The 20,196-nt window shown below is 39.8% G+C and overlaps 1 protein-coding gene across 14 annotated transcripts in view; it reads left to right on the top strand.

Annotated features, from left to right (window-relative positions):
* The window catches only part of PATJ (PATJ crumbs cell polarity complex component), a 363,430-nt gene that overhangs the window by 280,601 nt on the left and 62,633 nt on the right, over nt 1-20,196 (top strand). For 11 of the 14 annotated variants that reach the window (XR_008617259.1, XM_028489331.1, XM_028489330.1 and 8 more), the window contains 3 exons: nt 1,685-1,759; nt 6,484-6,598; nt 10,164-10,297. Coding sequence is in view for 12 of the 14 variants with exons in the window: in XM_028489331.1 (XP_028345132.1) it covers nt 1,685-1,759; nt 6,484-6,598; nt 10,164-10,297 (324 nt within the window). In the remaining 2 variants the exon portion in view is untranslated. Of the gene's footprint in view, nt 1-1,684; nt 1,760-5,594; nt 5,683-6,483; nt 6,599-10,163; nt 10,298-20,196 lie in introns of all 14 variants that reach the window. The other 3 variants (XM_028489325.1, XM_055084567.1, XR_008617260.1) reach the window with 2 other exon arrangements.

Genomic DNA, 20,196 nt, shown 5'->3' with positions numbered 1-20,196 from the left:
GGACACAGGTTCGAGCCCTGGTCCAGGAAGATCCCACATGCCACAGAGCAACTAAGCCCGTGCACCACAACTACTGAGCCCAAGTGCCACAACTTCTGAAGCCCGCGTGCCTAGAGTCCGTGCTCTGCAACAAGAGAAGCCACCCAATGAGACGCCCGCGCACCGCAATGAAGAGTAGCCCCTGCTCGCTGCAACTATAGAAAAGCCCACGCGCAGCAGCAAGGACCCAATGCAGCCAAAAATAAAAAATAAATTAATTAATTAAAACAAACAAACAAACAAAAAAGAGTATATCAATATGCCCAGAAAAGAAACCAGGGTGGGGGTGAGAGTGGTGGTGTCAAATAGTACACCATTGTTCCCCAAAGGAGAAAGTGTCCTGTCCAGGTAATTGTTTTCACCAACCCTATAGCAGAGTTAGGAACGTGGGTTTATCATAGGTTGATTTCATTTACTATCATCATTAGCATCTTTATTAAATACTTGCTATTTGCCAGGTACCATGCTTAGTGCTTTTCATGTATTACTCCATTTAATCCTTTCAACATCCCTAGTGTATAACTACTCTTATTTTTTTCCCATTTTATATATGAAGAAACTCAGGCTTGGAGAAGTCAGAGAACCTGCTCAGGATTTCAGAGCTTTTAAGTTGAGGAGCTAGGGTCACAAACTCCTAACACTCTACTGTACAAGTCACACCTTTCCTCTCACCTTGAGATAGCTTACCTATCTGCCAACTGTGTACTAGACCCCCTGCCTGGGTGTCTCTCAGACATTTACCAATGGCCAAGTAAACCCATCCTTTCTCCTATCCAGATCAGTCTCTCTCTGTGTTCCCTGCCTTGTCCAAGCAAAATGCATGAGTTCATGCCTTAGAGTAAACCATTATATAATAATTTCCCCTGTAAATTTCCTGTAAAAAAGGATGAGATATGGTGGGAGGCAGACAAGCATTCTGGTCAATTTATCACTGTCATCATTTATTTCAACTAACTGTCCTTTAACTATGCATCAGTTTCACATGTGTTTTGATAGTTTGCGTCTCTCCTAAGTCTGAAGTCTGCACTTCTCCATGGAGTTCAGAACTTTTATCTCCCAGTGTCTTTAATGAGTGTACATTTTTGCCTCTAATTGGATATTTTAAGGGGAAAGAAATTTTAATATCAGGACTTGAACCCTGAAAGGGTTCAAGAAGAAAAAACTCTGGCTGAAATGACCATCAAAAGATATCTGATATGGGCTTCCCTGGTGGCGCAGTGGTTGAGGGTCCGCCTGCCGATACAGGGGACACGGGTTCGTGCCCCGGTCCGGGAAGATCCCACATGCCGCGGAGCAGCTGGGCCCGTGAGCCATGGCCGCTGAGCCTGCATGTCCGGAGCCTGTGCTCCGCAACGGGAGAGGCCACAACAGTGAGAGGCCCACTTACCACAAAAAAAAAAAGATATCTGATAGGCTTAAAACCTGACAGATCTGAAAGGGCCAAAAAAGCATTTGGAAATGACAAGCCTGTGTTCATTTCTGAGAGTTAGTCCAGGTGGATGAATAGAACTCTTCTGCCTGGTGTGTTGGTCATTTATGTAGTAGCATCAAGCCCCATTAAATGGTGCTTGACTGCTGAATTTGGAGAGTACAGTTGAGCCTACAGTTGTAATACCGATAACTGGCCGTATCTTTTACATTTTAGGAAGACATCTCCCAAGTGGTTGGTCAAGGTGTGGTGGCAGGTCAGCAGAAGGCACTGGAATGTCCAGCTGACAGCGTATGTAACTGACCCTTTATGTTTGCTCTGCTCGGATGGTGTGTGTTATAAATGGGTTCCAGAAGAAAAGGAGATGGTTGCAATGAAATCTGATCCTTTATTACTTGGCAGGAAGTTAAGGTGTGTCTTTCAACCTGAAGTCAACCCACAACTGTATCACCGATCCTGTGCAGGATGTGTGGAAATATCCTTTGTATGTCTTCCTGTACCAACACCCTAAGCAGGTGTTTAAAAGTGAGGCATCTCTGAAAACACACTTGCACCTAAATTCTGAGAGCCCCATGTCTTACATAATGTCATGAATAAAAATTTTAAGAAGGAGAGTTTGTAGTTTTATAGAATTATAAATGCAATAACAAGTGTTCCTTGTATTTATATAGTTTTTCTTCTCAAAAAAATTTAAATTTCTGTCAAATTTTTGTCCTTTTTTTGCTATTGAACTTTTTTTTGTGCTGCTAAAATTTACATTATTACTATATTAACTATTTTTATGTTTAAGGAACTATAGGTTACTAGAGCTTACAGGAAATATATGATATTTCAAACATTGCCAAAGAAAATGTCTTTGTAACTTATCCAAAATTATATGCTAAAAACCTAAATAAAAACAAGTAGGTGTAGAAAGAACCTTAAAAATAAGGTTCAACTGAAAAAAATTCACTTCAACTGAAAGTTGTAAGCAATTTTTCAAAATTTAGAACCAGATTTTTTTTTTACTTTATGTAATACATTTGCAAATAGTATTAATGTGCTAGTACTTTACATACTGCCACTTATCTCAAGACATATATCAAACATCTCTAAAATTTTATAACCATCGAATTTTAGAACTGGGGTGAATCTACACATCCTCTGGCCTTTCTTTTCCCTGCTGAAAAGTGAGCACTTAAATATCTAAGTCATTCTATTCTCCTTTCAGAAAGTGATTATTACCCTTTTCTATAGCTGCAGAAGAGAAATGACCCAGAGATCATTGGGCAACATCTGCAGTAAAGCTGTGTCAGCTCATCATAAACAACTTCCCAACCATTTGAGCTGTGAGAAAAGGAATGAGATTCCTTATGGAAATGGAATTTTTCATCCCTGAAGGTTTTCAGTCAGAAGCTGGTTGATCATTTATTAATATGTTATCAAAGGACATAAAAACATTAGTAGCTATTATTAATTGAACTCCTAAGTTGTTCTTGGAATAGTGATAGGTTTATTTATGTACTTTTATCTTCAGTCTCTACAACAACCTTGCAAGGCATAGAGGTATCACCACCAATTTACAGATGAGGACGTTTAGGAGGTTGAGTGGCTTGCCTGTGATCACACAGCTAATTAGTGATAGAAAACTCAGTCTGTCTTCTTTTGAGTAGTGATTTTTTTTTCTTATCATGAAGATCTGATGAAGTGTAGACTCTTTCCCCAGAAAAACACTGGTAAGTATAACTGATACAACCGCAGAGGTTTTATAGTTCCTAGAATTCCCTCTATAAAACCCATTTATCTTGTGTTAAGAATCCATGATTTAACTAAAAAATAAATTTCAACTTAAAAAAACAAACACCCCCCCCAAAAAAAAAACACTTGACTGAGCTCCACACCCCTAGTGCCAATTTCTTTGGTCTAGAATGGGGGTTCCAGCATTCATAAATTTTAAAGGCTCCCTAGCAGTTTCTGTTATGAAGACAGGGTTGAGAACCCCTGGTTTAGTTAGGCTGGATGACTTATAAAGTCCACTCCAACGCTGATGTTCGAATACAGTAACATTCAACAGCAAATCCAATCTGTCTTCTTTTTAAAAAAAAATTTTTTTTGAATTTATTTATTTATTTATTTATTTATTTATGGCTGTGTTGGGTCTTCATTTCTGTGCGAGGGCTTTCTCTAGTTGCGGCGAGCGGGGGCCACTCTTCATCGCGGTGCTCAGGCTTCTCACTGTCTCGGCCTCTCTTGTTGCGGAGCACAGGCTCCAGACGCGCAGGCTCAGTAGTTGTGGCTCACGGGCCTAGTTGCTCCGCGTCATGTGAGATCTTCCCAGACCAGGGCTTGTCCCCTGTATTGGCAGGCAGATTCTCAACCACTGCGCCACCAGGGAAAACCCTTTTTGAATTTTATTTATTTTTTTATATAGCAGGTTCTTATTAGTTATCTATTTTATTATTTATTTATACAGCAGGTTCTTATTAGTCATCCATTTTATACACATCAGTGTATACATGTCAATCCCAATCGCCCAATTTATCACACCCCCACCCCCACCCCCTGCCGCTTTCTCCCCTTGGTGTCCATACGTTTGTTCTTTACATCTGTGTCTCAATTTCTGCCCTGCAAACTGGTTCATCTGTACCATTTTTCTAGGTTCCATATATATGCATTAATATATGATATTTGTTTTTCTGACTTACTTCATTCCGTATGACAGTCTCTAGATCCATCCACATCTCTACAAATGACCCAATTAAAAAAACTTTTAATATAATTTTTAAAGGTTACAGTCTACAAATCCAAGTTTTCTAATCTTTCGTACTTGGTAGTTTGGTTTTATGTCAATGGATGAGTCGTGGGAGCTATGTTCATCCATCACCACATCTACCAACAAGTGGTCTGCCTCTAAACATATGTTTGTTTCACTTGGTTTCTATGGACTACTTCCTTATTTTTTCAACCCATATCTATTAGAAACCTACCTAGTATGCACAATGAAATGGATGCTACATGAACTGGGAAATAAAGATGAGCAACAAACATTCCCTGCTGTTAATAAAAGTCATGATGTAGTGATGACTGTCTGGTGTGCTTTTCTGTTTTAAAATGCACACCATTTTTCATAAAAGAACTCTGTAGCTGGCATTTAGCTTTATTATCAATTTTCTTTCTTGAGATTATACAAAGGAAAGGTGACATAAGTACTGTGTGAGTTAAGATTATGTTCAATTGCTGCAAGAAGTTTCTCTTTTACATAACGGTGTGGCTGTGATCAGTTTGAGGATGACATTGTGTCTCCATGTGTCACGGACCCAAGCACCTCTTATCTGATTACTGTACCATTATTAGATTACTCTACCATTCTCAAACTATAGCATCCATTTGTTTGGTCTAACACTGCTGCCCCAGTTATTACCATTGCATCCACATTTCATCTAAAGAAGGGGAAGGCAGGATTGTTCTCCTTAAGAAAATGACCTGAAAATTGTACAGTTCATGTTTGTTTACATTCCATTGATCATAGACTAGTCTGTAGTCATGTCTGGCTTCAGGGAGGCTGGGAAGTGTGGTCTTTAGAGTAATTGGATATTTAGGTGGTTCCATTGTTCAGTTTTCTCGTAGTAACCCCTAGTTTGTCATTTTTTCACTTTCTTCTTTTTAAAATCACTGAAAATATATATTCAAAAAAGTCTTTTTAAATAAGTGTACAGTCATTATTAAATGTTGGTGATAGGAAAACTGCAGAGAAAAAGAAAATGAACATCAGTAGAATCATAACCTAGCAACTGTTTGATCACTTTAAACTTGCAACATTCTTCAAATGCTGACTTTTAGTCCTACTTCTTCCTCTAATTAGCTGTATGATTTCAGATGTCACTTGACATTTGTGTCTTGGTTTCTTTATCTGTAAAACAGAGTAATATTGTCTAATTCTCAAGGTTACTCTCATGATTAAATGAATTCATGGATATAGAAGTGTTTTTGAAAACTGGAAAGCACAATACAGATATACAATGAGTGGTATTGCTTTTCTTGTTACATACTGCACAATACCTTGTATTGAGGCATAGACTTCCACTGATGGGATCTTGGGGTGTTATTGTTCTGGAGCAGTTACCTCAATCCTATTTCTGGACTCCAGGGACAGCCTGGTGCTTCATTGCCTCCACCAGAATCTTCCAGCTGGGGATGGGTTTCCTGGCTAACTACAGATCCAGAAGGCAGGACAGGTCATTACCTATATTTCTTAACTGCCTGTTAAGCAAGCATGGAGTCCTTTTGGTTTTTCTTAGTTTTCTAATACTAATATTCATTAGAGATATTATCACCAAAATTCAGAATTACAAGTTAATTTTCCAAAGCTTGCACAGCAAAGGTTTCTGTACCTTCACTGAATTACAGATTTATTTCCTACTCTGAGTTTCCATGTCTTCAATTTTTCTCTCTGCATTCATTCATTCATTCATTCATCAAACATTTATTGAGGCCCTACTATGTTCCAGGCACTGGGAATCAAAGGTGAATAAGCATTCTTTTAGGTGAATTGAAGTGTAATGATGTACCTGGGTTTGTTGTCTCTTCCTAACCCTAATGCTCAATTAACCTACCTCATGCATCTTTGACTATGTTAATATGTCCTGAAAAGTTGGGCAGTGTCATGTGCTCAGAACATCTGCAGCACAGATTGTTTTTCACTAAGCACAGCACAGATATACAGACTTCACACTGATTTCATCATGTAAAAATGCTTCCTGGCCCCAGCTTCATGCACAAACCACAGAGATAGCTTCTATCCTTCCCTTCCTTGATCCATCCTTCACCAAAGCATTTTAGATATAAAGCTTAATAGGGAAGCATGGGGAATGGGACAAAAATCATCCTAACTTCCCCATGCCACCTCTCCAACTTCAAATTTTCAAGAGGCATTATTGGAGTGCACCATTGTTTTGGTAACAATACACCAATTTAAAAGTCTTCTCTTGTTACCTTTCTCCTCTCTGACATTCATCTAATTTTCCTTTCTTTTGTAGGCCGGCAGCCAAATGAAACAGCAAAAATATTCAGTGAAAGTCTCCTTCAGTTCACAAGAGATCCCTTTAGCACCAACTTCATACCATTCAACAGATGCAGACTTCACAGGCTATGGTATGAGTCTTTCTCTGAGCAGAATTGAATCCACTCATCAAACCTTAGAAAAGGAAGGGATTGTGATGTCCTTAAGAGAGCACTGGACCAAGAGTCAGGAAGCCTGGCTGGCATCCCTGCTCTACTTCCTGAGCTTTGGGACTTGGGCAGGTTACTTTACTTCCAAAATCATTTTTCTCATCTCCACTAGTGGGATTGCCTATTACTTATTGAATATAAAAGTAGTAGAACAAAAAAGGCCCTCAGTAAATGCTACTTGTATCTGAGGCTTCCAGATTATTCTCTAGCCTCCCCCAAATATTGTGTTTAGTTTATGAGTAATGTCTCTTAAAAATCATATTGAACCAAATTGTAGCCTTGCGGATGTCGATGTAAGCTATTTAAAGACTTGATTTTCAGTGCTTAAAGAAATGGATAATCACTTTCTCTCTTTGAATTCCTGGATTGAATTATGCTGACTAATGGTTGAAAATAGACCTTCAAAATGAATAATGAGTATTTCCATTTTGCTTTTATGCAATGTAAGTCAGTTTTAAAAGAAGGACTATTTAAAACACATGCTCACCAGTGGTAAAGCATAACCCTGAATGAATTTAGCAGACCTGACACCTTTATGGTATTTGCGTTTTACATGTTTTTTCATGAATATTAACTCATAAAAAATTTATTAGGCAGGTATTATTCTAAAGCACTAGATTTTTTACCAAAATACTTGATGGATGTGGTCAGCAAACTATGACCCCTGGGTCACAGTTGGCCCACCATCTGTTTTTATATGGTCTGCAAGCTAAAAATGGTTTTCACATTTTTAAAAGGTTAAAAAAATCAAAAGAATGTTTCATGAAAATTATATGAAATTCAGATTTCAGTGTCCATAAATAAAATTTTATTGGAATACTCATTTGTTTAGGTATTGTCTATGGCTGCTTTCACACCATAAGGGTAGAGTTGAGTAGCAGCACCAGAGCCTGTATGGCCTGTAAAGCTCCAGATATTTACCATGTGGCCTCTTACCAAAAACGTTTGATGACTCCAATGTAGACCAATTGAGTTTTTTTTTTTTTTTTTTTTTGTGGTATGCGGGCCTTCCTCTGTTGCGGCCTCTCCCGTTGCGGAGCACAGGCTCCGGACTCGCAGGCCCAGCGGCCATGGCTCACGGGCCCAGCCACTCCGCAGCATGTGGGATCCTCCCATACCGGGGCGCGAACCCGGTTCCCCTGCATCGGCAGGCGGACGCGCAACCACCGCGCCACCAGGGAAGCCCCAATTGAGTTTTGATAATATATATCCCATATCTTTACCTCTATAGCAGAAATTAATCATCCCACAATTTAATCTGTGGAAATTGTATTCATTCAGCCATCCACTTACCAAACATTGATTGGGGGCTTGGTAGGAGTCAGGCTTTGGGCTGGATTCTATGAGAGAAATAAATACCAAGACTGACTCAGGACTGGCTGTAGGGTGAGGCAGAAGCAGAGGAGGGAAAGAAATGCCTCCCCCAGTATCTCTTACTATGTCTTCGCTCCTCACTCAAGAGACTAAGCTAGTGATTTACATAAGGAGTATAAACTATTTAAAGCATCCATGAAACTATGACACTGTCATACGTTGTTTTTATTGGAAATTAGCGAACAACGTAGCATGAAATATGTATGTTGCCAAAAGATCTAGAGTCAAATTAAGTTTTCGATTTACTAGCCTTCTGATATGGCCTTTTTATTTATTTATTTATTTTGTGTGTGTGTGTGCGTGTGGTATGCGGGCCTCCCTCTGTTGTGGCCTCTCCCGTTGCGGAGCACAGGCTCCGGACGCGCAGGCTCAGCGGCCATGGCTCACGGGCCCAGCCGCTCCGCGGCATGTGGGATCCTCCCAGACCGGGGCGCGAACCCGGTTCCCCTGCATCGGCAGGCGGATGCGCAACCACTGCGCCACCAGGGAAGCCCTAAATATGGATTTTTTTTTTGTGTGTTCTTTTTAAATTGTTGCCAAGGTTGTGTCATTGTTACACAAGAGGCCATTCGATTAATAAATTCCATGTGGTCAGGAGCGGCACCTACATGAAAGCCACACAGTGCGAGTCCCTGGGCTGAGCACCTCAGGCACGCTGTTTCTTTAATTCCTCAGACAGCCTCCTGGATAATGATTACGTGCATTTTTCTGATGACAAATGAGCCTCAGCTGCACCCACTATTAATTTCCTTCTTGGGAACTCACATCCACTTCTGTAACAACCCCGAAACTTGTGCCCTTTGGTGCCGAAGACAATGATTATCGCTGAGTCAGAGCAGAGCCCTCACAGGCTTATCTAGGGCCTGTGTTCTTTTGTTTTCTACCAAGTGTCAGCAGACTTCTTCTGTAAGGAGTCAAGGAGTAAATATAAGGCTTGCGGGCCACGTGGTCTCTCTGTTGCAGCTACTCAACTCTGCTGTTAGCAGCCGTAGACTAGATGTAAATGAATTAGCAGGGCTGTGTTCCAGTAAAACTTTATTTATAGACATTAAAATTTAAATTTCATGTAATTTTCACATGTGTTGAAATGTTATTTTTCTTTGGATTTTTGTTTTTCAGCCTTCTGAAATAAAAACCATTCTTGGTCCTCGGGCCATGGTGTACTGGCCCGAACTTGTACAGAGGTCTGTGGATCTTAGCTTGGCCCCTGTGCATTAGCTGCAGCTGACCAGCAGATGGGGCCCTTTATTATCAGACCTTTACCAAATTATATCACGGTGTAAGAATCAGTACTCATGATGATCAAGACTAGTTATCAAAAAAGATGACGTTCTCTAGCAAATATTATTTGTATAAGAGTCCCTTGAAACTAACATTTTGAATGTCTGGATTTTTCAATGGGCTAGGTTTGACTGAAGATGCATATGTGTTAATATTTTTTTTCCCCCAGTTTTTAGAAAAACCCAGTCTAAAACAATGATTTTTAAAAATAAAACAGCAATAACTCTTTTCACAAGGCTTTTCAGTTATGGACCCAGCAATTAATTCTACAGTGTTGTGTTTATAACATTTTTTTTTTTTTACTATGTATATATTTGGGGATCATTTTTTGGTGATTGTTATTCTCAGTTGTGTCATACTTTACTGATTAGATCCTTTATAACATTTTAATTCATGTGATATGCTCTAATTGAAAGTACTTAAGCACTATTTCTTAATTAGTATTTTATAACTGTAGCTCAGAATTTATACCAGTCTTTATTCTCATTATAACATATACCTATATGTACTTAACCATTTAATCAACTTAAATTTTTCCATACCAGTTTTCATGGTATATTTTAAGATTTAAAAAATTTCAAGTATAACTAAAATGGTTGATCGTGTGGGTTAGTGGTAGCTATTGTTTTAATCTCAAAAGTGTCATAGGAACGTCATGTTTCACCCCCGGGTGAATGGGCAGTAGTGACCCAGCTTTTCACTTCATGGTGCTTGGGAGGAAAAGAGTGAAATGATAAACACATGTAAACGCTGCACTCCCCGAGCAGTGGAGTGTGCAAGCTGAGCTGCATCTCCTACTTGCCAGTCATTCCTGTGTTCAATCCTTCTCCAGGTGGTTTCCATGCTCCTGTGTCAGTGGACCCTGCCACGTGTCCCATTGTTCCTGGCCAGGAAATGAGTATCGAAATATCCAAGGGACGTTCAGGGCTTGGTCTCAGCATTGTGGGAGGAAAAGACACACCCTTGGTAAGTTTTTAGAAGTGAACTATATCCACTGGCACAGAGTTAGATGCTGAGCCTTATTATGGCCTTGGGTCACTTCTGTGGAAGACTTGGCTTTTTCATAGTACGTTAAGTATATGAACTATTGTTATTATGATCATTATCATCATTATTATTTAGTGGACTGCTACATAAAAGTGTACATCAGTTACTCCACTCCCAAAATGTAGGCTTGGCTTTATTTTGACCATGTTCACGTCTCCTCGTAATTTTTTTTAAATTGGTCTAGACTGTTAATTTTTACTTGGATGATGGATCTTTGATTATTCAGTATTTTGATTGTCACTGATCAACAGTGCCATTAAAATGTAAAACTTCCTGGGCTTTGATTTACAAAAATGTGATTAATCAATGTGCATGTATTACTTGAATAAGTAATACATGCACATTATGCAAAGTTAAACTGACACAGAGGATATAAAGTGAATAGTAAATCTCCCTCCTATCCTTTTGCCCTAGCCTTGCCCTTCGACCCCACCCCCGATCCCAACCAGGGCCTCCCCCTAGAGACAACCACTCTTACTAATGAATATGCTTTTAAGTGAACATTTTGGTATTTCTTTTGCTTATTGTATTTGGTAAGAAGTAAATTGTATATGCCAGATTTACAGTTAAAACTAGTATAGTATCAATAAAATAATTCTTTCCATTTTTGACAGGAATATAATGTTTCTGTGTTAGTACTGTTGGAGGGGGCAGGGAATCCTGTTCTGTTTTTCTGTAATGAATATTAGTCCCCTAAGGCACTAGGCAACTCAAGAACAGCATAGGCTGCAGAAACCGGGGTCTTACTGCTTTCTCCATGTTTCCTGGTCGTGCTTCTCCTCTCTCCTGCTCTCCGGACTGATCTAGAGAATCCTATGTTTAGTTTGACCCTGCTAGTGAGCTACCTGAACCTGAATGTGCTCAGAGGCTGGTGTTTATTTATTAAAGGATTTTATTTCCTTCAGCTCAATTAAAGTATTGTTAAAACTTTTCTCCAGGGTTCAGGATAATTTATTTCCTGAATTACTCTGGCTTGGCCTGTGCAGGCCGGAACTGCTGTGTGTAGCGTCCTGCGTGCACTGTGACGTTTTCATCAGCGTGGGTGGAATTGGGAACACCTGGAGTCAGCCAGCTCAGCCAGTTTTAGCTCCCATCCCTTTCATGGGTCTTTGGCTCCTTAAGGCCCCAGAACTTTTCTACTTTGTTTGTTGTCTGGCTTGGAATGCTCTCTGTTCAGCTTTTGTCATTGAGGAAAGGGGCAAACTCTTCCTTAGAAGCTTCCCTTCAAGTGGTTTGGTCTAGGTTATATTTTCAAACTGTGTTTTTAATAATGCCTTCTAATTATATGTGATCTGGCCTTTGAACAGTTCATAGAATCACTTCAGCCATCCAGCAAGCTCCTACTATACCAGGAGGTAACACGCCACCTGTAGAGGACCAGACCAGTGTTACCCAGACCCACATGCATTCCAGCCTCTTAGACCCTCTCACCTCCCCTCAAACTGCTCTCTTCTTGCACTACCTACCCGCCCATCAAGATTCAGTACCTCCTCCAGCCCCTGCCCCACATCTTCCCTTGCTTCTCCAGCCTCCATGACCTCTCCTCAGCTGATCTGGGAGCTGATGGCTGACCATCCCTCTCCTTTAGCTCTCAGCCATACTTCCTCTCTACCATTTCCAGCTGGGGCAGGTTCCTTAACCTCTCTATTTCCTGATCTATTAAAGGGGACTGTAATACCTTGTAGAGTTACCAAGAGGATCAAAGAGATGACCTTAGCCTGGTGCCTAGTACATGGTAGGAAACTGCACATGACATGTGCCTTCTCCAAGCCTCAGTTTCCACACATACTAAGTAAGCCCAATAATCCCAACTCACTTGGTTGTGGTAAGGATCAGAGACTTTGTAAACAGTAGAAAATTTTATGTATATACATATATATCATTGTTCTACGAAGGCCATCGGGGTAGTTTTCAGAGACTGCTGGTTGACCTTGAACATTAGAGATGTCTGCCTCCCATAGCCTGTTGCCTTATTTTCCCAAAGAGATGTTCTTGAATAGTAAATAAATTGAATTTGTATAAAGTTCTATTTGAAATGAACCAGAGAAATTATGCTTTAAGGAAATTCTTCAGTGAATTCTTTCATAAAGAAAAAGTCACCCTCTGATTTATTTGTTGTAAATATACGTCTCTTAATAATTGGTTAAAATAAGACAGCACTAGATTTCCCAGAGGGAATTGGAAGACTTTAATCAGCATGTCTGGCCTAGCTGAATGAGTTTGTTGACTGATTTTTTTTTTTTCCTTTCGTTGTTGTCGATTTGATTTTTGCTTTGTGTGGGTTGGTTAGATGTGCCTGTCTGCTCTTGGGTCTTTAATACTGTGTACATTTGTGCTGCTGGCCACCAGCTTGAGGGCTTCCACTGTTTGACATCACCTTCTGCATCCTGCATGAGAGGCTGTTTGAGAAATACTGTGCTCTGCTTCTCTTGCTACCATGAGGCAGCCAAAAAAAAATTCTTTAAGAGCGTCTTGAGGTTCATAATATATGGTTCTGCCTTTTGAGACTGCAAATCCGATTGTCCTTGGAAGGATAAGCACCACTTAAAAATGAGAAATGAGACACAGCTTTTATTTCCTAACCTCAGGTACCTCATCAAAAGCTGTAAGTTAGACTCACAAGTAATATATAGGCATGATATTTTGGTGAGGCTGAACAGGAGGTGGGTGGGAGGTGCTTTAACAAATAAAACCATTGTTTACCACAATGAGAGTCTTTCTTTTATCCTTTCCCCTCCGCCTGGCTCCAAATTCTGATATGGGACACATAGCCTAATTGACACTCCAGGTCACTTTATCCAATCAGGTCCTGGGAGTGCATCCAGCCAGCAGGAAGTTAGCAAACAAAGACGAGAGCATATTAAAGGAAATCGTGGACAATGTTGAGATCCACTGACAGAAGCACCTTTGCACTTGCTTATTTGCATCCTGATATGCATCCTTATTTTAGCTCTGGTGCTGGGAAAGAGCACATTCTAAGGGCTGGTGATCCTTCTTAAGCATTTGCCCCAAATCCCCCCCACCCTCCCCACGCCCAATTAGGGTTTCTGTGCCCTCTTTGTTGTGTGTCCAACAGATTTTTTTTTGCCATCTTTAGAGGAATTAAGCCTCTGGGACTTGGTCTTGACACCACGTCAGTTCTATCTGCTGTAAATAGTTTCTCTGGATCCAAGACAGGTGGTTTCTGAGATCACAGAGGGAGATCTCACTTAGCATCTCATTGTATTTGCACCCAGTCATCTAAATAGACCTCTTAAAATACCAAGGTAATGCTGAGGGTGACCCCCTTGGGAAGGTTAAGGAGCATACCTGGACCCAATCCTCAATGACAACCTTTTCTTCTGTTGTTTTAACCATATGATGTGTCCCCAGATCTGCTTTTGGTGAGTGTGGCTCCTCTGATAGGAAGCATGTGTTTGCTCAAAGGCTGCCCTTTGCTTAGTGCTGAGGATAAAAAATTGAATGAAATAACCCTGCCCTTAAAGAGCTCACACACTCATTTAAGTTGATTCTACTGCCTTTAATGTTTGTGGGCTATATAGGGGATCAACCAATGAAAAATCCTAATAGGGACTGTTAAAATAGGGGATTTCTCTGGAAAGTGGAAAAAAGTAAATCTGTAGTATGAACTTTCTAGATTTAATTAATACAGGCTAGTTTTTATGTGTTTCTTGTAAGCAGGTGTCTTAGTCTGCTCAGGCTGCTGTAACAAAATACCACAGACTGAGTGGCTCGCCAACAATAGAAATTTATCTCTCACAGTTCTGGAGGCTGAAAGTCCAAGATCAGGGTGCCAGCATGGTCAGATGAAGGCCCTCTTCTGGGTTTCAGGTTTCTTGTATCCTTCCAGGGTGAAAGGAGCAAGGGAGCTCTGCAAGGGGGCCTCTTTTATAAGGGAATTCATCCCATCCATGAGGGCTTTGCCCTCATGACCTCATCACCTCTCAAAGACCCTGCCTCCTTTGAGGAGGGACACTAGGATTTCAACAATTGGATTTGAGGGAGGCCCGCAGCCGGGAAACCAGATAGGGCACATTACATAAAAGAGATCGTATATTAATTAATATTTTTAAAATTTCCTTCCATCCATTTATCTAGCCATCTTTTCCTCCTGTCTCCCTCCCGCCCCCTTTTTGGTCTTGGAGTGGTAATTTGCATGAAATCCTGTGGCTCAGAAGACTTGGCATATTCTGCCAAATGGAGGACCATGGACTCTTACCTCTTATGATGCTTGCGTCATATTTCTTACACCTGTCCTGGAATCCCTCAATGCCCCCTTCTCAGAAATGTTTGCTTACTGACTAGAAGTTTTATTTTCACTGTCCTCAGAAGAACTAAAATATAGCTCTCCAGTGTCATTTATTGGGGTTATTTTATTATCAGCCTTGGAAATTCTAGAGAAGAGAAAGAAAAACTTAAATATTTTATTTAAGCATATTGGCAGACTTGAACTGTTCCTGGGATTGAGCAAATGAAGTGAAGAAAGAACGAGGAGAGTTGCTCCAGAACCCTCACTCTGCATTTTCCTTTCTCTGAGTACCATTGTCAAAGGTCCCAGACTATAGACAGTGTTTCTATTAAACCTAACAGGCAGCATAGCAGAGTAATGATGCTGATTCTGCAGTATCAGAATCCCAGCTCTTTAACTGTGGTGGGACCTTGGACAAGAGACTTAACCCTTCTGAGTTAAATCTGTTTCTTCCTTTGTAAAACAGTGGTGATGACCACCAAATCTACCTCTTAAGGTTGGCATAGAGATTAATTAAGATAAAGAATATTAAGGACTTTTCCCAGTGCCTGTCTACACTGAGTTCAGTTATTATTAATTATTGTTAAACATTCGTCTTAAAGTAGATCCTTTGCTCCCTTCATCTGTGTGTCTTTAGTATGTTTCCTGCACATTGAGAAACATGACTCTGTTTCTAGATAATTAGCCATTTGTTTTTCAGCATCAAACTTTTAAAAAGTGATTCAGGTACTGTTCTTAATACATAAATAATAAACATCATCTCATTTAACCTTCACAACAATCCTATAGGAGAAGTAGTAGCATTATCCCCATCTTATAGGTGAGGAAACCGAGACACAGGTAAGCGAGGTAACTTCTCCAAGGACACAATACTAGCAGTTGGTCCAGTTGGAGTTTAATTAGACAGTCTGACTCAAAAGCTGCACTGTTGGGGCCCCTTTTCTAGCACTACCACTCTGTGTCATCAACCTTCACCTGGGACAGGGAGTTATCCATCTCACCCACCAGACCCTAAGCTCCTTGAGAGCAGACCTGTTTATTTTGTATCTTTGGTACCCCATATAAAGCCTTGCACACTTAAAAATATGACTCTAACCAGTATCATTATACTCACTCTGAATTCCAGCCATGCCAGCCTTTTTCAGTTCCTTTAATGAGTCTTGTTCCCACCTGATGCAAGGCTTTTGCACATGCTGTTAGGTCTGTCTGAGTGCTTCTCTGACCGGTTTTAGCTATAGCTAGAGTATTCTGTTCATTTCTGGGCATAATTATGTGGTTGACAAGAACATTGTTGGAACCACATTATCTCAGGAGGAATTGAACAGACTGGAAAAGGGAAGACCAGGAAGGACAACAATGACTTTCTGCAAGCATGTAAGGTTATCTTCTTGTGGATGAAGGGTGAAAACAATTCAGGTGCTCCCAAGGTGCCCAGTGAAAAACAGGTTTCACATTATTTTAAGGAAGAACTTCCTAAACATCAGCTGACCAAAGATGGCATGAACTGCCTGGGGATAGTGAGTGCCCCATCTCAGGAAATATATTGACAAAGGCAGGCAGCCACTCTGCAAGGATATTATTATTATTAGACTTTGTTTTTTAATCAAGGAGCAACATTTACATTTATAAATCTCTTTTTCAAAATGATAGTATAAGAAAATTCATTCTCCTCCCACCCCCTTTGCACTCCTATCTCACAAATTTCTTAAAACTTCAAAGTCCTGAGTTTTTTAAACTAGAGAATAAGGCATAATTATTGTTCTGTTGTTTTGTTTTAGGGAAGCTATTAATTGTTATCACTTTTGGAAAGGAAAGTTCATAAATATAAGTCCTAGTTGCTGTACTGGTATTCTTCTGGGTCCGGAGATAAGCTTATCTCTTTGCAAGAGGAATACAGTTAGACTAGGGCAATTGTTTTATCTTTATATTTTTGGTACCATCCTGTTGTAAATGAGGTCAGTGGATTCCCTGGATAGCTTGTAAAATTTAGATATTCGTAGTATTAAAAAGGCCTGGGAATGTCATATTCAGAATCTTGTCATTTCTCTCCAAGTTGCACACCTTTAATTTTTTCACCACCTGATTTAGTACCAGTTTAATTCATTCCTATTAAACAGAAGTTCTCTAGGGCAGGTTCATTAGCAAGAAGCATCAAGATAGAAGGACTCTCCCATTTGGACACTATGTGGCAAAGTTCTTCCATCTAGAAATTGACATGAAGAATATCTGTCCTTTAGCTATAACCATGTGTCAGGTTCTGAAGTGACCTGATTTAACACTTCACCATGCTGCATACCATTGTTTAGCTGTTACAGTTTCTGACCATTTAACTGTAGGACTGTGGCAACTTAAAGCACTAGATATTTTTTAAAGTAAGCAGAGTAGAAAACTATTTTACATTTGATTAAGTGTTTTATCTTGCTGTTCTCCTTCAAATGAACTTTGCACAGTCTGTTTCATGAGGAGCGTGGTTTGCTTTGGCGTGTAAACCCCCAAAGCCAAGTTCCTTTTATTGTTATTGCTTAAGTCATATATTTTTATACAAAACATCTTATTACCTTAGTTTTATTTTAAATCAAAGCAGAGTTTGCAAAAAGTCCATGAATCACACTGAAAGAATGTTAACGAATAGTACCTCTGAATTTCCAGATTTGGGCATTTCTGATCTTAAAGAATATGACTGTAAGCAAAAATATTATGCAAGCTGAGTAAAATTTAGATAAATAAGTACCAGATGGAACTATAGGGACTTATAAACTATAATGCAAATATTATCCCATTTCCTTAAACCTATATTTCAGTATGAAAAATTATATTCATATTGATAAGTATCAACTTTTTGCTAAATCAGACTTGGCAAAGGAACTCCATTTTAAGTAAATATAAAACAGTTTCTTTTCTGAGCTTGAAGAGAAAGCTTTTCAAAGTCTTAAAATGTGAAACATTTTTATATATTCAGAGCAATTTTTTTTTTTTTACCGCGTTGGGTCTTCGTGGCTGCACACAGGCTTTCTCTAGTTGCAGCGAGCGGGGGCTACTCTTCGTTGTGGTGCGCGGGCTTCTCATTGCGGTGGCTTCTCTTGTTGTGGAACATGGGCTCTAGGCACGCGGGCTTCAGTAATTGTGGCACGTGGTCTCAGCAGTTGTGGCTCATGGGCTCTAGAGCGCAGGATCAGTAGTTGTGGCGCATGGGCTTAGTTGCTCCGCGGCATCTGGGATCTTCCTGGACCAGGGCTCAAACCCATGTCCCCTGCATTGGCAGGCGGATTCTTAACCACTGCGCCACCAGGGAAGCCCTCAGAGCATTTCTTATATTAGCTGTTTTATTGCTGTGATTTTCATTCCACATTTTAGTTACCTATAAATAGTGTGCAAAAATTTGCAATCCCTGAGTTTGAGTTAGCTTACCTAGTCCATTGCTTTGACACACACACACACACACACACACACACACACACACATACACACACATACACACAGATTAGTATTATTGCTTCCTGTGTAACTGATCATTTAATCCTTACTTTTTTTTAAATTAATTAATTTATTTTTGGTTGTGCTGGGTCTTCATTGCTGTGCACGGGCTTTCCCTAGTTGCGGCGAGTGGGGGCTACTCTTCGTTGGGGTGTGCGGGCTTCTCATTGGGGTGGCTTGTCTTTGTTGAGGAGCACAGGCTCTAGGCGCGCGGGCTTCAGTAGTTGTGGCTCACGGGCTCTAGAGCGCAGGCTCAGTAGTTGTTGCGCACGGGCTTAGTTTCTCCGCGGCATGTGGGAATCTTCTCGGACCAGGGCTTGAACCCATGTCCCCTGCATTGGCAGGCGGATTCCTAACCACTGAGCCACCAGGGAAGTCCCTAATCCTTACTTTTACTTTTATGTCAAAAGAGCCTCTATATCTATTGCTGATTTAATGCTTATTTATGTTATCTATAGTTTATTACATGAGAATATTTCAGTATTCCAAAATTATAGGTACTGAACACTGTGATCCATTTTCCTTCTCTTTGAAGGGTTTGGTAGGTGCAGGTCTTCATACCCTACCCCAAGCATATTAGAATAGATGAATAAATTGAGATTAGGATATATATAGACTCTTTGTTTCTTTCGTAGCAGAGTTTTATGGGGATTAATTGAAGTCTTGACTGTGTTCTGAGATTCTTAGAAAATCTGTGTTGTGAACTCTATTTAAAAGGGAGCAGAATAGAGAATCCAGATTTTAAAAACTTTGATTCCAAGTATGATAGATAAGCTCTTTTGACTCTTGCTGACTTCCCTTCTATAACTGTAGCCCCTTCAGGTTTTCTGAACAGAAACAGTTATATATTCATTCTATGAAGTTGGCAAGCAAAACTACATCAATTTGATAAATACTATACTTCTTAAGTAATACTCTTATTATATTCATGGTGGGAAAGCAGTACATTAAATGTACTCTGAATTATAAAATTGTTAAATTAGAAAAAAATCATCTTAGAACAAAGGAAATAAGATAATTATTGACTACATTCTGCCTCGGGTCCTGCATGTTCTTATGAAATATTGAAAGTAACCTCTTAACCTTTTGCTTCTTATGAATCGATGAGGGTATGCCAAATACTTTTTGCATCAAAGAAGGGGGAGAAAAGGTTCTTGGTTTGAAAGTAGGGAAGATTAGCTACTTTGCAACTTGTCTTGTATCATCTTTGCATTTTACTTTTGTAATTGATTCAAAAAATATAGATCCACAAAACACATTGAGTATAAGCATAATAACACATGCCACAGCATAAGAAAAATGCATTAATTCTTCCCACCCTGGGTTAATCAACCCACTGCCTTAGTGTACCAAGGACAGCCAAGAGCTGCCTTTGTCCACATGAGTCCTGCCATCTCTATTACAGATAGCATATGTCTGCATTTCTACCTTTATCAGCTTTCACATTAGGTTTCCCAGTTTTGTTGTAGTGAAGTAACACCAGGGAAAAGCAACAGGAGGAAGTACAGTCAGTTCTTATTCATGGTAATTATGTTATATAAAGTTGCAGCAAACACTGAATTAATGAATACTAAACCATTGCTTCTAGAGGAAAGACAGGGTTAGATTCCTCCTCCAAACCTCTGGTCACAACATTTTTAACCAATGATAAATATATAACCTTGTTTTATGTGTGTTTCTGATTAAAGATACTTTATTCAGTACATATTGTTGATTCATTAACTTTGAATGGCCAACAGCTCTATAATTCATAATCGAATGAAGGTTGTCTAACACATGTAATTTCTCGGTAAGGCACATAACAGCACAAAAATGCGAAACATGTGGCACTAAGAAGACCCTTTAAGGGAAGCTTGTTTCCAGTATGAGAGCCGAAACAAGAAAGCATAATGTTGCCTTGTTCTACCTCAGCTAGGAACAAGTGAATCAAGCAACTCAAATTTTTCACCACTCTGCTCATGTCCACAAATTACCATGAATGCACCAAGAGCATTGATTTGGGGAAGCAGGGGAATTTGCAAATACAGAATCCACAAACAATATGTTTCAACTTGATTGAAACAGAAAAATCAAAATATTTGGGAACAGGACTCTT

Source organism: Physeter macrocephalus, chromosome 4 (assembly GCF_002837175.3).
Source record: "Physeter macrocephalus isolate SW-GA chromosome 4, ASM283717v5, whole genome shotgun sequence".
NCBI lineage: Eukaryota > Metazoa > Chordata > Mammalia > Artiodactyla > Physeteridae > Physeter > Physeter macrocephalus.
Note: the sequence above shows the minus strand (reverse complement) of the source record. Positions and strands in the feature narration are given on the sequence as shown.